This window comes from Gloeophyllum trabeum, assembly GCF_000344685.1.
Source record: "Gloeophyllum trabeum ATCC 11539 unplaced genomic scaffold GLOTRscaffold_00018, whole genome shotgun sequence".
Lineage (NCBI taxonomy): Eukaryota > Fungi > Basidiomycota > Agaricomycetes > Gloeophyllales > Gloeophyllaceae > Gloeophyllum > Gloeophyllum trabeum.
In genome coordinates, this window is record NW_006920427.1 from 98,535 (window position 1) to 113,103 (window position 14,569).

Consider the following 14,569-nt stretch of genomic DNA (forward strand, 5'->3'; position numbering starts at 1 on the left):
CTTCGCCTTCTTGCGGGTTTGATTCTGCTGCCGACGCTACTTCTCTGGAGTTATTGGCGATCTGACAGGCCTCATCAGACAAGCATATGCTCGGTGAACGCCTGAACACCCCTGATTTATACGACTTCATATAATGGAATGATAGTCCATCGTTTCGGCGCTAGGACCAAGGATTCGCAGGGGGGTCGGAACCCCAGACTCCAGACTTCGCCTTCGCCCTTCCCGACGTCTACGCTTGACAGCGATGCACAGGCGAAGGCAATGGTCCTGATCAGTGTGTGGCGGCTGGATATCCGCCGACGCTCCTCATTCTTGTTTGTCTCTCCAAAATATTTAGGGCCATCATTCAAGCCGACTTCTTGAATGTCGTCGCCATCAGCGGCGTCGGACTGCGTGCGCACAGTGCAACAGCAAGCTAGTGACACTTTTCGCGGATACCAGCGACTATACTCTATTGAGAAGGTGAGATGCAAGCTACCATGTACTAGCCTTCGATGACCGGCATTCGACTTGATCGGTGACTTACTTCTGGCCAACAAGTAATTGGAAATAATGGCCTATGCTTGCATTGCATCGAAGGTCATCTCCGTCGAGACCATCCAGTTCCTGAGACTCACCCGGCGAGCGCCTGTATCAGAATGTGCTTCCTCCCAATATGTGCTGAAGGAGATAACCATATTGAATCGGGAACCGCATTCTACAACCGATGTGGAATGGTCCAAGTTATCCATAACGCTCTGACTAGTAGCTGCCGGCCGTTCCCCTTACTCTCGCCTACTTGACATCTCCGTTCACACCGGGAAGAATGAGCAGGGCGCATCGATGCATGACCCCATACCGCCCGTCGACGTCTGCAACGCTTTCTGGAATGATGGTCGAGTTATGACGTCTTGTCAGGTCGCTTTTTGAATCTGGCAGGAAGCCATCGGTTTTTTATGGATCGCAATCGCACAACTTTCCCGGCGGAAAGGGAAGAAGGTCGTGCGCGGCACCACTTGGACGGCCTTCCACTGACCCCTGTACATCTGATAACCCCTCCGTGCCTTCCACGGAGAACTGCTCGAAGATACGTATCATCTTTCCTCCACATGCCGCTGGAGGTGCCAGGTATTGAACCAACCAGTTCTGGCTCCCGTTTCCAGATTGAATATATAACCCCTAGATACGGTCATCCCTCGAGTCGCACCTGGAAGACTCGAACAGCGGCTAAAAGCCTACTAGCCAGCATTATTCGAGTGAAGATCATAATTAAACCTGCGGCTTCAGAGGTGCGTCCTCGAGCCCTATGTATGTGCAACATGAATCTTCCTCTTCTCTGCATGTCAGCTGCCTGTCACCGGAAGATCGTACGTCGTTTCAGCCACTTGCGCGGTCGTTCTCTATAAAAGGCACATATTCTTGGTTTTGATATTACAAAGACATAGAGATCGCTGTCGAGGCGGAGGAACACGGTGATTGCAGGCGGCCCCTCGGCCGGCAACCTAGGGGCCTACGTACCTGCGGGAAGTTTATACGGTGAGCTTCGAATCCCCGTGTCAGGGCAGGTTATATTTACTGTATCGGTACCTTCCATGCGCCACAATCATGGAGGGTCTGCACCCGTACACGTTCCGGTATGCCAGATTATCATGTTGGACGCTGTCACTTTAGACCTTGCAGACGGTACTAGGTGGCTCTTCAGATCTTGCTGACGGTCTACCTCTTATTTTGCGCGGCTTGCTCGGATAGCCTTGTCTTTTCGAGTCTATTCATCCCGGGTATCCAGCGTGTTGGGCGACGTTACAAGAGGTATAATCAAAAGGATCGGAGACTGCATACTGCGACGCGGAAGACCCACCGTGGAACGTCTATCTCCGCCCGGCAACCATCTTGCGGAACTTCCAACACTGGAAAGCCATGAACGCCTCCGCAGCTTTAGAGCAGCAGGCCCTCATCAGCCGCGGGCGGACGTCTATTTCCGACATTCTAAGCGCAAAGTATAATGCAACCTTACTGCCGCTCGATCTGCCAGTGGTCGCGGCGGAAACTCGGACTTTGGTGAGTAGTTCGGCAACTACGTCTATGACCGGTCTGCGATCATCGAGGACACAGAGTTAGGAGCTCAACATAATTCGGGTTCCACAACAAATAGCCAAGCAAGGATGGAGGAAGACCGAGCCACCATGCAGTCGTCAGTGGACCCGCAAACGTATGATACAATCTGACGTAGACTTTCACTACTCCCGACTCCGTCGTGCCTGGCTTTGTATTCTGTTCTTCCCTGCATGCAGAAGGGCCGAATGGACACTTCACTTAGGTGGCTATTCCGGGATACCATTCCCTTGTTTCACCGACTATCGCCACCTCCCGACACAATAAGCCCCTTTCCCCATGGTTCGTCGTCGATCCTCGCATTGCAGCGCCGTGGAAACATGTCCATTCATCGACGTATGAAAATAAGCATTGATAGAGCAGTTAATCCGTGTACAAGAATAATGATATGCAGTAAAGAATATGGGCTATCGAACTCTCCGATGTCATCCAGTCAGAAACATTCGGTGTCTTCGTCGAAAAGTGACTGAAGATGCCTAGGATCAACGTTTATGTCGCCAGTAGCCTGGTGCGCATTCTCCATATCCTCGTCCGTTGGTTGCGATTCTCTTCGGCTCTGGAACCATACCCGTGCCTTGGCTCGGCTCCCTGTAACTGATTCCCTGGAAGTACCTGGCGTTTGCACTGCGTCCGGATGCCCTCTGTTCGTCCTGAGGGAGATAACAGGCCTTGAAGTGCTTTGCGTGCGAGGTCTGTGCGTTTCAGGTGCCGCAGCTAAGTCTTCAATAGTCTCTTGGCCGATCACGTCCAAAACCTGAGGGGGAACAGTACTGTAGAACATTCGCCGGTGGATCTCCTCCTCTACGACTGACTCGATGGAGTCCATGTCAGTTGCCATGGCATGGAGTATCTCTTTGAGCACGAAGAGATAAGCAGCATAGTCTACGCTGGACATGCGTTTCCTGAACTTTGTCGTATCCGTAAGGCGTTGGTGAGACCACTGAACTTGCGTGGCGTGACCATAGACCGGCGACGATTCCGTCAGCGGTTCGGACAGAGGAAAGCGTTGACTCCGGAGTCGATGGATCTGGTCCTCAGATAATGCAATAGCGTCGGAATGAGCCAAGTCTTGGATTTCTATTATCTATCCAGGAGTTTGAACTGAGTATCGCAGTCGTGTACTAAAAGGTCGAGACGCACTCGTCCGAAATCGTTGCATATGATCTTCACTGGGATCTCGCGTAGTTTGAAGTAGGTCTGAATTAGCTGGATTGCCATTATGCCTGGGTGTGGTCTGGTCTCCCGCCACACACAGGAGCCCTCCATCTCAAAAAACGACAACACTTTGTCGACGGGAATCGAAATGGACGTGGCTCCGGCGTCCACGCATAATAAAGCATGGGATAAGCTGCTCACCAACGAGAGGTTTACCTGAACACCGGATTCGCGGCTCGTTAACCTGCGACAGGCTATTATACCCCTGAGCGTCGCTGGGATCTTACGTGTGCAGACTTAATATCAGCAATGGTCGGTGTCAGGTATGCCTTCACGCACGTTTATCACAATGCGTTCCTTTGGAACGCCCTTCTTCTCGTATGCACACAAGAAATTCTGAGCCTGCGTGACCATTTCGTCGGAGTTTCCGTGAACACGCGGGTCGACCAGAATGTAGTGAGGACCCGGGACCTGGTCCAAGAATAAAGCGCCGGTCTCAATGAACTGTGGATAGTTAGAGCAGAGTGCCACAATAAATAAGTTTAGCGACTAACAAACATTTCCATCGCGTCCTTAGTGATCGCTCGGACGTTCCTTGCCACAGCCGTTCAGATATCCATGACATCGAAAAGCTCAAATGAGCATACTCACCAGTGAAGCGATCTCTCATTCAAATGTTCGGTGGACAATCTAACAGCATTCCAAAGATGATATGCTATATAATCGGTGTGTATGACGCGAAGCAATCCTGCCGGAGACGTCATGGTCGCAGCAAGGTCAAAGCCCACAGCTGCGATGCATGATGCACGTCAGAGACGAGTGTCGAGGGCAGCGACTAACCGGGTAACGCACGGTAGAAATCAGCCCCTTCTCCGATTATGGATGTCCCAATCTCTCGCAAAGCTTGTATCGTGTAGACACCAGATTCCTTGTCGGCAGGTTCGCATTCCGGAGCGGATGGCACAACGGGGCTCTTGGGCGCAGGTATGATCCATTGGGATGACTCGCTACCCGAAGAGGATTCCGCAGAAGATGTGGCTCGGATCCCGAATCGTATGGCGGAAGTTCGCCGCTTGAGGACAGAGTCAATGACCGTACCATGAAACGTGCGGTCTCTTGAGAAGCTAGAGGATATCATAGCTGATAGTCCTAGTGAGTGAGTAAGATGGTCGAGCCACAACCGCATCGCGAGAGGTTGATATACACAAGTGCTTGGGCCACCGAGGGTTATTGCCACCGCTGGGCCACAACATCTAAGCGGCAACGAGAAGTAAAGGTGGACCGAGTTTCTAGTCCGGTGCCGCGTCCATGGTCAATGCCAATATAGGGTAAACAATGGCGGGGTCTACGGATTGGATATTGTCTTGAGTTTCAGGGTCAACGACCGCTTCCAGCGGCCTGGGAGGTGGATGCTGGTCGATCGCGCCCCATCACACTCGCAGATATGGCTCGAGAGCGGTCAGCGTCAGCGCAGTACAATCCAATGCAGGCTACGGGCATGCGACAAGGTTTGTCTACTGTATCGTTCATGATCCTCAATCGGTGTCATAGCCTAGAATTGAGCTTACTGCACGTGTTTTCCGCGGTCTTTGTGCCATTTCAGTTTCTCGCTGTATTATTGCGCCCTGTACTAGTTGGCGCCGACGCTATACCCACAAGGGGTATCTCATACGAAGGACGCTCCTAGGGCAGAGGAAGGCGGTCAGAATGAGTGGGAAATGAATTCAATAGCTAGACCATAAACCGTTCTTGCATATGGCCTTTCCAGCGGAATTGATCACAGGGTTGTGGGATTAGATTTTCCTATGGTCCGGACGACTGACGTCCTGTCCTCGACATCCTCGGTGGCGACATGCACGTTGGGCGAGGTAGGGCGACGTCTGCGGCCTCCTCATACCCAAATGCACCGGCGCCTTGCCTAGTACCCTCCTCGACTACTCAGAAGGCGCACTGGTGTACGTAAGAGTGCGTCGGACGCTATCGTGCTGCCATGGTCCGATGTCATTATCCGTCTTTGTCAAAATGTCGATCTTTCACTTCCGTTCCCCCGGTGACAGAGGCTTCCAAGGATTATAGCTTCCATCTGTTCAACCGTTACGGGCCCCCATGCAATTCGAGTTCCCCACACGGAACATCAAACTCTATGCATGTCCCTTCAGGGCCTGCTAAATGGGATTGCATTCGCCCGAAAGACTTGCCAGTGGACGTCTATCTGGAGCAGTGGGAATGCGTGTCTTATCGAGCCGCGCTCCCGTTCACCTTAGCTGCAAGCCATGTGGATCACTCTCACAGATGTCTTCATCCGGCGATCATGCCAGCGATAGGCTGCATTGCGTCGTTTCATACGTATTCGGTACACCACCGTGCGCAGCCAGGGAGGCGTTAGACGCACAATAATCTCGCGTCCAACCCCAGCACTTCGCAGATGAAGAGGGGCTGCTGAAACGTGAGATTGCGAGAGGTGGAGACGAAGCAAAAAAGAAAACAAAGAGCAACGAGCAAGAGTAGCATGCTCCGACATCGGGAGCTAATACTGGAATATAATACATTATTTGGACAGCAATCGCGATGAGGGGGTCGTGGGTATCGTATCGTTCGCCGTTTTTCGGGGACCTCGGCACGGAAATGAGGCCAGGAACAGAGCAGGCGGGCAGACACAGCGGGAAAGCAGAGTACTCGAAAGCAAAAACACTCATCACGGGACGGATCAGGCGCTCATCCTATGCTGCTGGAGCTGCGAGCGGTCCGCGGAGTAAGCAGGCCAGCTGCTCATGTCTGGCTGGCCGCCGCCTCCGCCTCCGCTGTGGCCGCTACCATAGGCATTGTAGGGACTACAATCTGCTTGGGCGGGCGATTCATGCTGCGCGGAATAGAAGGCCATCAGAATCAGAGATACTGTAAGCCAATTAATCAAAGAACTCACGTAGTAGTGGTCCTCCTCCATCTTGATGAGCTGATACTGGCTGCTCGCAGTCCCCTGACCATAGAAATTCACAGATTCGTGGCCCCCGACCCCCGGTAGTTGTTGCTGTATTGAATGAGACGCATAACCATTGAGACTATTACTTGCATGACCATTGTTGCCGCTGGGAACATGTGATTGACCTGGAGACGACATAGCCATCATACGGGGCGGCTGCTGGTAGAAATAAAACAGGATGTCACTAGGATCCCAAGAGCTCTCGCAAGAGTTCGCCCGGCCGGCGCTGCGGCTAGGAGCAATAAAAAATAGTACTCGCCGATATCGAAGGGCTCGAAGCTGTTGAGCCGGAAGGCGTGTCTGGCATTTGGAACGATGGAACCTCTAGTGGGTATATCGATGACGAAGGGGGCATAGCAGAATGCTGGGAGGAATGGGAATTTGAGGTGGCATGAGGATGAGACAAGGGAAGTGGCAAAGTTAGAGATGGACGGGAGCCAGTATCTGGTCGAGGAGACTCTGTAGGGCTCTAGGGATTGAACGCGTTATATTAGACAACGTAACGCGTTTTGGGATCGCTGGCACTTACGAGATACGCTCCCTCACCCGACATTCGTCTTCGCTTGTAATCACGCGGGTCTTCGCGGTCCAGTATGGATGGGAACGCTATCCTGCGATCGACCGTCAGCTGCTGGAGCTGCATCGACTTTGCTTCGAGCTGTCTTCTCAGTCTGTCCATTTCGTGATGGAGCCGCTGGTTCTCCTGCTCGAGCTCACGTATCCGAACCGAGGGAGGGGGCAGGGCCGCCACCTGCTCCGGTGAGAGATTCATGATGGTCTGCAACTTGACCACGGTCTGTTCCAACTGAACATAACGTCAGTACTCCCGGGAAAACGACGCAGTGGGTGACGTGAAGTTTTACCTACCTGCTCAATATAGGCCTTTCGCTTCGCGCGATGCCTGGCCTGTGCCTTTGCATTGCGGCTACGTTCAGGTCGTTCAGACGACGAATTCTGCGCGTTGCCGGCGCAAGAGCTGTGGCTACTGGGCGAGGGCGTCATGTAATGGGTGCCGTAACTGGGAGACGCGCTGGAATAGAACGTATACGAGTTGGATGATGCTTGTTGATGTAGGTCCGGAATATGGGCACACCTTTATAAAGGCCGTAATTTCACCGGTAGCGCTCTCGCCGCAGAGACGGGTATGCGTGCCTCCAAACGGCTCGATTCGACTTAGTCGATTTTCGGTCTTTTTCTCGCTCTTCTCCGTAGCGCGCAGTTCCCGCCCAAATTCTTTTCGAGGCAGGGCAGGACGCTGGATCAAGCCTGGTACAAACAACAGGGTCCTATCCGGTCAGGGATCCCAATCTCGCTTATCCGAGGGCTTCTTTTTCTCTGCAAACCCCTCGCTTCCCGTTTGCCGCTGCAGCTTCCATGTCCAGGCTCTCCGCAACTGCTCCTCGTCGCCATGCCTCCGTTCGTCCGTCTCGTTCTTGCCTCCTTCGTCGTCGGCGACCTCGTCCCGAAGCACAGCGCCATGCTTGACGCGCTCGCCGTGCTCGGCATCCTCGACGCCCTCACCAGCGTCGACGCCGCGCGTTATCTTCTTCAAATCGGGGATCAAATTCGTCGGAGCTATTTCTGCGCCCCAGAATCAACTCCGCGAGGCGTTCAGGCGTATTAATTACGTAATTCCTATCTGGATCAGCAGTATGATGGCGGCCTTTGCCTCGAGTCTATTCACCGACGCACCCGAGCCTGCGGCTGCCACCTGCCTTCTGCACCGGCCAGCCACGCGGCGGTACAGGGTCGACAGGGCGTGGGTTCGAGTGAAACGGGTATATTCGCCGCGGTCACCGGACCTTTCAACGCCCATTGTGGCGGAAACCAGCCTTGCTCCGCAAACTCCCGCCGCCCACGGTCACCTGCCGCCCGAATGCACTCCTCCAACGTCCCCGCGAGTGCACAAGCACGCCTGCTTGGGGTATAGGCTTGTACAATTATATTTACCTTCCTCGCCTTCCTTTAATCAATTTGGCCTCGTGCACTCGGCCCTTGGTCAGCCACACCGAGCATCTCCAGCAAAGTTCCCTCGGTGCCAATTTCACCGATCGATGCAATCTCTATTGCGCGGACTGCTTGCTGTGTCGAGTCCAGTTCGCCGCGCCTTCTCAAAATCGCAGCCAACGGGATGGGCCGTTTTACCGCGAGCATCGCCCGACTGTTCTTCCTGCTCGTCGTATACAACAGCACAGTAGCAAGCAGACCGTTCGAATATTACAATGGCTTATCCTTGTTGTTTTTTGACCGCTTCGTCTCGACGAAGAGGCTTGCCCTGGAGCCTCGTTGCCTACAATGTCCACGGATCTTAGCTCCATTCAAATCGGCAGATTCCTGACCTTCCCCCGATGATATCACTTCTCCTGTAGGTCCATATGTTCGAGCGGCAGTTTCGCGTCTACATCTGGTTGAGTACAGGCCAGCTGGCTACCACCTCAAGTCTCCGTGCCCTAACCCTCCCGCTGCAGGCTCTCCGTCTTCCGTCTGCTGGCAAGCTAACTAGTTGCCGAAGCAGAGGGTCGTTCCTTAACTCCCCTAGTAGCTCATCACATGCGATGCAATAGACTCCAGATATCAAGCTTATTTGGTTGCTGTGGAACCCTGGAGCCGCGAGCCTCTCCCTCATGGCATCGGATTTTTCGGACGGTGACGCCCCTCGCTGGCTATCTCATCAACGACTAGTTCCATGATATATCAGCATAGCTTCCTAAACGCCGCAGTCGAGCAGATACAACGAGCAGACGCCAGCAGTGTGCCCTGGCCACCTCTACCTGGAATAGACCCTGCGGCCTGTCGCCCCAAGTCGAATCTACACTTGTCAGGTAGCGCATGCTCGCCGTGCCACCGTCCTTGCACATTGCACGGCCCGACCCTGTTCTGTCTGCCAACTCTTGGGAATCTGCGGGCTTAATTCCTGTGCGGCCCGGTGCCACCAGGTTCTGTATTTATTCTGCGGTCCGGCGGTGAAGGTGATTGAGTTTCGCTGGGAAAATACGATGCCTTCTGCTCCCAAGCGTTGTCAACTCCATTTACGTACCCCAGCCACCTCTCCCCTGCAATGTATATCGCTCGAAGAGACCTAGTTTGCGGAGGTGCCAGCGTCTGCTATGATAGTGACCAGTCGACGAATCGCAGGCGCGCGGCACCTATCACAGATCAGGATGACCAAGCGTTGTGATTCTGGCTGTGCGTTTGACGTCAAAACTATAAGCCCCGTCCGGCGACTTATCAATGGCCTCCTCATCTAGCCTAGGGCGATGTTCATTAGCCGTCGTCCTCTCGCGGGTGGGCACGCACAGTGATTTTATACTATACCCTCTTGAGCATAAATCAACTCGGTACGTCCAGCTTCCGCGCCTTTGCAACTGCTACATAGACACGTTCAATTCAGTCGTATCTATCAGAGGTGTGCTTCTTGCTTCGAATGGGTCCTTGACATGAGAACGATGCAGATGCCTCGATATGGCAGGTGTTGTAGAAACGAGCATTGCATCGCCTCAGCGGAGGCGTTGTTCCTTGTCAGCTCTCTGCAACAGAAGTGGGATCCACCTCTTCCGTTCTTTAGGAAATTAATGGGCATTTAGGTAAAACAAACACTTGGTAGAGTCTGGCATGTTAGAATGGACGACGACCCGATGAGAGGCGGCGCCAGAGCGGCCTCCAGCAGGCCCTGATCATCGGTGACTTGCAAGCGTCTTAGTAGTAGTGCATGAAAGCGAATATACCGCCCTTCGAAGGACCAGCAGACGGTATCATTTACTATTGCCGCCGGATCATATGTCTGCCGGGTCTGTGGGTCACTCTGTAGTTCGCCGCGTCTAGAATCCACCTCGATGATCGTATGCGAGCTACTATACGGAGAACGTATCCTCAAGGGTGCACAAATGTTATGGCGCATGTTCAGCACTGCTACGCGCTGTGCAATGGACGTATGGCTCGGATACGAACCCTAACTAGCTTCACGGTATATGTGAATTCAGCCGTCTGGTTTGGGACAAGTCTCTTTGCAGGCGGGATCCTCACTCGGGTTTCAGCTAAACGGAGCTCCGTTGTCTAAACTTTCCGCCGAAGGTGGGGTCGGTAGTTATGCATGAACACGCGCCCGCGCACAGAATCCACAGTATCCATTAATCAGACAAGTCTAAGCTAGCGTCCGGAGACGGCCGACAGTGTTGGTACAGTATGCAGGATGATAGCGAATAACAAACAACAAGATATCATCAATCCTCGTCGTCTGACAAGACCAATCGTCCCTTAGGCTTGGGACGCAGTGCCGCCGCTGCTGATGCTTGATCGGCTTCTTCCTCGTCGCTCCCCCCATCCAATGCCGCAGGAGAAACAGCGGGAGAAGGCCGAGGCTTGGAGCCCGAGCCTTCTGATCTCTGGCGGTCGCCCTCTTCAACGTCGTCATCTGGCGGATCAGTCGACTGTGGTGGCTCCAAGCCAGGGGACGAGGTACGGCGGCGGAAGCGTGGCTTAGGCCTTGGTCGCGCACTGGGCTTCGGGGAACTCGCCTCTGCTGGCGGGCTCGTGTGGCTCGTGCTGGCGGGAGAGACACGCGGTGAACCGAAGACACCGAGTCCGCTCTCTGAGTCGTCGGAATCGCTGTGCTCTGATTTTTCCACCGAGACAGAGCGGCTTTCGGGTATGCTGGGGTCGCCCTTGCGTTTCTTCCGCTGCTTCACCTTGTCTTCGCCGTCCTTCTTACGCCGCTTCTTCGTGCCCGTTGGTCGCATGGTTGCTATCTTCCCATCCACCGCGGCGAGCGCCATTCTTTCTCTGAGTTGCTTCTCCTTTTCGAAGAAGGCTTTGATGTCCTCCTCCTCGCCGTCGCTGTCTTCGATGAATTGCGCGGACTTGTACTGCTTGTTCTCCTTCTTTTTCTTGGCCCTCTTCTTGGGTTCATCATCCAACAACTCAACTTCCGCGTCCGAGTCAGGCGTGGCTTGGCGCCGTCTTGTGCGCCTGCGCGCTTTCTTCGTTAGAAGTGAGGCAGCTTTTTTGCCGTCCAAGTCGATAGGATTCTCCAGGAACTGGTCGATGACATTGCGACCGCTCTGCAGTTCGTCTGGTGGAATACTCTTGGGCACATGCCATTCCAGCTCGTCGGCATCTGCACGATTGGTCAGGGAGACTCACAAGATGTTACTGTACCCAATCACCTTCATCCACGATCTCGAACTTGAGTAGACGGAAGATTAATTTCAGATGTGGGTTTCTAGTCGCAGCGTCCGCTTGTTCATCATTGATGTAGGGAATTACTATGGTAAGCGGCCGAGGTTAATTAAGGTCACTGCCAAGCAGTGTGGTACTTACGGTAATCCGTGAACTTCGCGAGAGCCTCCTCGGAAGGCCCCCGGTTGCGCTCAATGAAGACATTCTCTGCATCAGACTCTGCATCGCTGTCCAAACCAGCCTTCGACGAGCTGCCATCCGTCTCCTCCACAATTCTTCTCCGCTGGGCTATTACCAGCGACAAGATCTACAGGAAGGAAGTTCATACGACTTGTGAGCCGACCAAAAAATGAGCACCTACGTCTTTGACCCATTCGACTAACTCGCGCTTCCCGTCGTCCGTTAGACAAGCGACAGCGATGCCAACCTGTTCGCTCCAGGAGTAGCCCTTCTTAACTTGGACGTCCGGCGGGAACCTCTTGTCTTCCACCATCTGTTCTTCTGCTTTAACTTTCTTGTCGGGTTCCCAGCTTGAGAATCTCTTCCACGTTCCGCGGTTCTTCGGGAAGAACGCCTAAAACAACGAGAGTTAGAATTACACTCGGTGTTAGAAGGGGAGGGATCGGACCTCGACTAGGACCAGCGGCTCTTCGTCGACAGCTTTGAAGAATTGACGCAGTATGTAGTTAATCAGCGCCACGAGGTCTTTGTACGGTTGATCCTTCGGCAGGGATTTCTGGTCCGCTAAAATTGTCTTGAACAAGTCCAGAGTCGAAGCCTAGGAAAGCTTCAGACAGGAAATAATGGATGTGGCATCTCACTCACCTGGAAGAATAATCCTTCCGCCTTCGCTTTCACGGCCTGTCTGTGGAGTAGCTTGACAATGCGTCTCATTTCCTCCGCCGACGAGTACTCTTTGTATCTAGACAGATATGCCAACAAAGTGTGGTTTATCTCCGAATGCGCAAAGCGCTGGAATGCCGTGGTGTCAGCGTATTGCTAATCGCAATAGCAGATCATCACACTCACCAACTCGAACGCCTCCATGGTCAATGTCGTTTCTCGGACCAGATCTTCATTGTCCGAGGCTGATTCCACGTCTTCGACATCCGGTACCCCCTCCCCCTCTTCGGTTTCTTTCCCTAGTACGAAGTCAGAAATAGGAGCTTGGTGGTACGATAATTTACCGCCCAGAAATACGCACCTTTCCCTTTCTTCTTCTTAGATTTCACCCGTTTCCTCACATACATCTCACCCTTTGTCTTACTCCATTTCTCAAGCATCTTAAACAGGCTATGCGCAAGGTTAACACTGGCCCCTAGATACGCCAAGGACTGCGTTCCCTCGCGGTAGGAGCGCAGGCTCTCGAAGGCGACATCCAGCACCTCACCACTATAAATCAGCTGTTGCTGCAAAATCTCTGCTGCCTCGACGATCGTCGGGTCGACGTCGGCGCTGCTCATCATGCTGTCTATGAGAGCTAACAGCTGCGTGAGGCATTCGATGCCTGCTTGCAATTCCGTCCATAGCTTGGGCTATTCAGCAGCGTCAGCCAGTCAGCTACCTCAGAGAGACCGTGAATGTGATATTTACCTTCTCATCCACAGCCTCACGCATACGCTTGAGCACCCAGACTATCCAGCCGCGGTCGGTCACTTCTGCAATGAGGCCAAAATCCCATGCCTGTCCGTCCTTCCCGTCACGAGCAGCCCGCTCGCGCAGGAAGAACTCGAGGAACCACTTGGTCACGTATAGGAGGCGCAAGTTGTCCTTCTCTGTGATCTTGGCGCGCTCGGCCTTGATGTCTTTCAGCAGTGACGCAAGGAAGGCTATTGGAATGATCAGCACCAGTACTCGCTCTTTCAGAGTGAGTACGAACGTACGGTTGAGAGCAGATTCGACGAAAGTTCGAGCCAAGTTCTGTAGGATGGTCCTTGCCTCCATAGATAGGTTATCCTCTCGCGCCAGCTCGTCGACCTTCTTTGTCTTCGGGGCTCTCTGTTTCTTAGTAAGGTCGATGATGCTCCCTGCCTCACCGCCGATCGCCTGTTGGCGGTGCATCACAAACGTTTGCGACGAAAGCACAGACTCGGCTTGTTTGCTGTTCTCGCCGGCGGAGCCCCTCTTGGGGTTTAGCTTGACTGAGATCGTCGTCCCGAAACGAGAGTGTCTCGATGATGTACTTCTCGCTACGTCGCGCCGAATTCGATTCTCGACCTCCAGCAGTCGGTGTAAGGTAGCAGTAGGTTGCTGCAGCGGCAAGAAGTGTTGGGTGGTAGTGTAGGTTAAAACATGTATTCAGACGCACCTTCGCTTGGTCCAGGGCGAGTGAACTGGGCGTCACGCCACGGAACATCAAGTAGAATATCTCCAAAGCCAGAGTATTCCAGGGATTATACAAAGGGTCAAGAGCATTAGAGGCGATAGTCATAATGAGATCAGTCAAGTGCGACTCCGAGAGCCTCTTCACCAGCTTTGACTGCAAGGACGACAGCTCCGTGCGGTCGGAAGACGCATACATATTCGGCGGAGGGTCCTTGATAAAGGCGAGATTGCGAATAAGATAGAGGACCACATTGATGATCTGCACGTCCCTCTCCTTCCGCTCCTTCTTGTCCTTCGTTATGCACGGCACGACGATGCCGAACATCGCCTCCAGCACCCCCTCCTTCAGAATCGCCGCCTTGTAGTGCAAGTGACTCGTGAGCAGCTGCGTATAGTCGGTCCCCTTGTCCAAATCCTCGTCCAGCTCCTTCAGCTCCTCCGCAAGGTCTATAGGCCAAGTCATAGCCGCCATCAGATCGACACAAGCGACGGCCCTCTTGTCCTCCACCTCCCCTTGTCCCGCAGTCGCCAGCAGGATCGGAACGAGGTCATTGGGCAGCACCCGCGTGTCCCAAAATATCCGAGCAACGGTACGTTCATCGTCGGTGTCGTCCTTCCGCCAGAACTTCTTCAGGTCCTTCAGACAGCCGTATGCCTCGTCGCCCAGCCGGTAGCGTCCGTTTTCGTAGCCGCCGAGCGCGTCAACGACGCTCGAGATGGCCGGCTCCAGAATAGTACGTCTGTCGACATACTGCTCGACTTCAGACTCATGGGAGAGGTCGCCGTCGTCCATGGTTGCTGCAGGTCGCAGCAGAGTACGGAGCTCGCGTCTTAGATGCCCTA

At 53.6% G+C, this 14,569-nt stretch overlaps 4 protein-coding genes across 4 annotated transcripts; all 4 read right to left on the reverse strand.

The window, feature by feature from the left end:
* Positions 1-2,524: 2,524 nt before the first annotated feature.
* GLOTRDRAFT_133527 (aldolase) lies at positions 2,525-4,384 on the reverse strand (the record flags this gene model as incomplete). The annotated part of the gene is made up of 6 exons (XM_007872485.1): positions 2,525-3,175; positions 3,232-3,528; positions 3,586-3,750; positions 3,801-3,840; positions 3,898-4,036; positions 4,099-4,384. 6 exons carry the CDS (start codon positions 4,382-4,384, stop codon positions 2,525-2,527), a joined length of 1,578 nt encoding a protein of 525 aa, XP_007870676.1.
* A 2,503-nt stretch (positions 4,385-6,887) lies between these two features.
* On the reverse strand, positions 6,888-7,174 carry GLOTRDRAFT_13435 (uncharacterized protein; the record flags this gene model as incomplete). The annotated part of the gene is made up of 2 exons (XM_007872416.1): positions 6,888-7,031; positions 7,094-7,174. Coding segments are annotated over 2 exons (225 nt in total), but the record flags the coding sequence as incomplete, so codon positions are not given.
* A 346-nt stretch (positions 7,175-7,520) lies between these two features.
* GLOTRDRAFT_133529 (uncharacterized protein) lies at positions 7,521-8,042 on the reverse strand (the record flags this gene model as incomplete). The annotated part of the gene is made up of 2 exons (XM_007872486.1): positions 7,521-7,807; positions 7,919-8,042. The coding sequence occupies 2 exons, from the start codon at positions 8,040-8,042 to the stop codon at positions 7,521-7,523; spliced, it is 411 nt and encodes a 136-aa protein (XP_007870677.1).
* Positions 8,043-10,302: 2,260 nt separating this feature from the next.
* GLOTRDRAFT_66457 (timeless-domain-containing protein) lies at positions 10,303-14,559 on the reverse strand. The gene is made up of 11 exons (XM_007872487.1): positions 13,710-14,559; positions 13,285-13,651; positions 12,995-13,230; positions 12,606-12,936; positions 12,431-12,543; positions 12,227-12,373; positions 12,030-12,179; positions 11,763-11,975; positions 11,543-11,708; positions 11,389-11,487; positions 10,303-11,339 (listed from the first exon to the last, which is right to left on the reverse strand). Exons 1-11 carry the CDS (start codon positions 14,517-14,519, stop codon positions 10,447-10,449), a joined length of 3,525 nt encoding a protein of 1,174 aa, XP_007870678.1. The 5' UTR covers positions 14,520-14,559; the 3' UTR covers positions 10,303-10,446.
* Between the last annotated feature and the right edge of the window lie 10 nt (positions 14,560-14,569).

Excerpts from the sequence above, each read along its gene's own strand:
- GLOTRDRAFT_66457 (XM_007872487.1), bottom strand. The coding sequence starts at position 14,519 with ATGGACGACGGCGACCTCTCCCATGAGTCTGAAGTCGAGCAGTATGTC. Across the intron at positions 12,180-12,226 it reads CGGAAGGATTATTCTTCCAG|GCTTCGACTCTGGACTTGTT; the intron begins GTGAGTGAGATG and ends AAGCTTTCCTAG. Across the intron at positions 11,488-11,542 it reads CGCGAAGTTCACGGATTACC|TAATTCCCTACATCAATGAT; the intron begins GTAAGTACCACA and ends CGCTTACCATAG.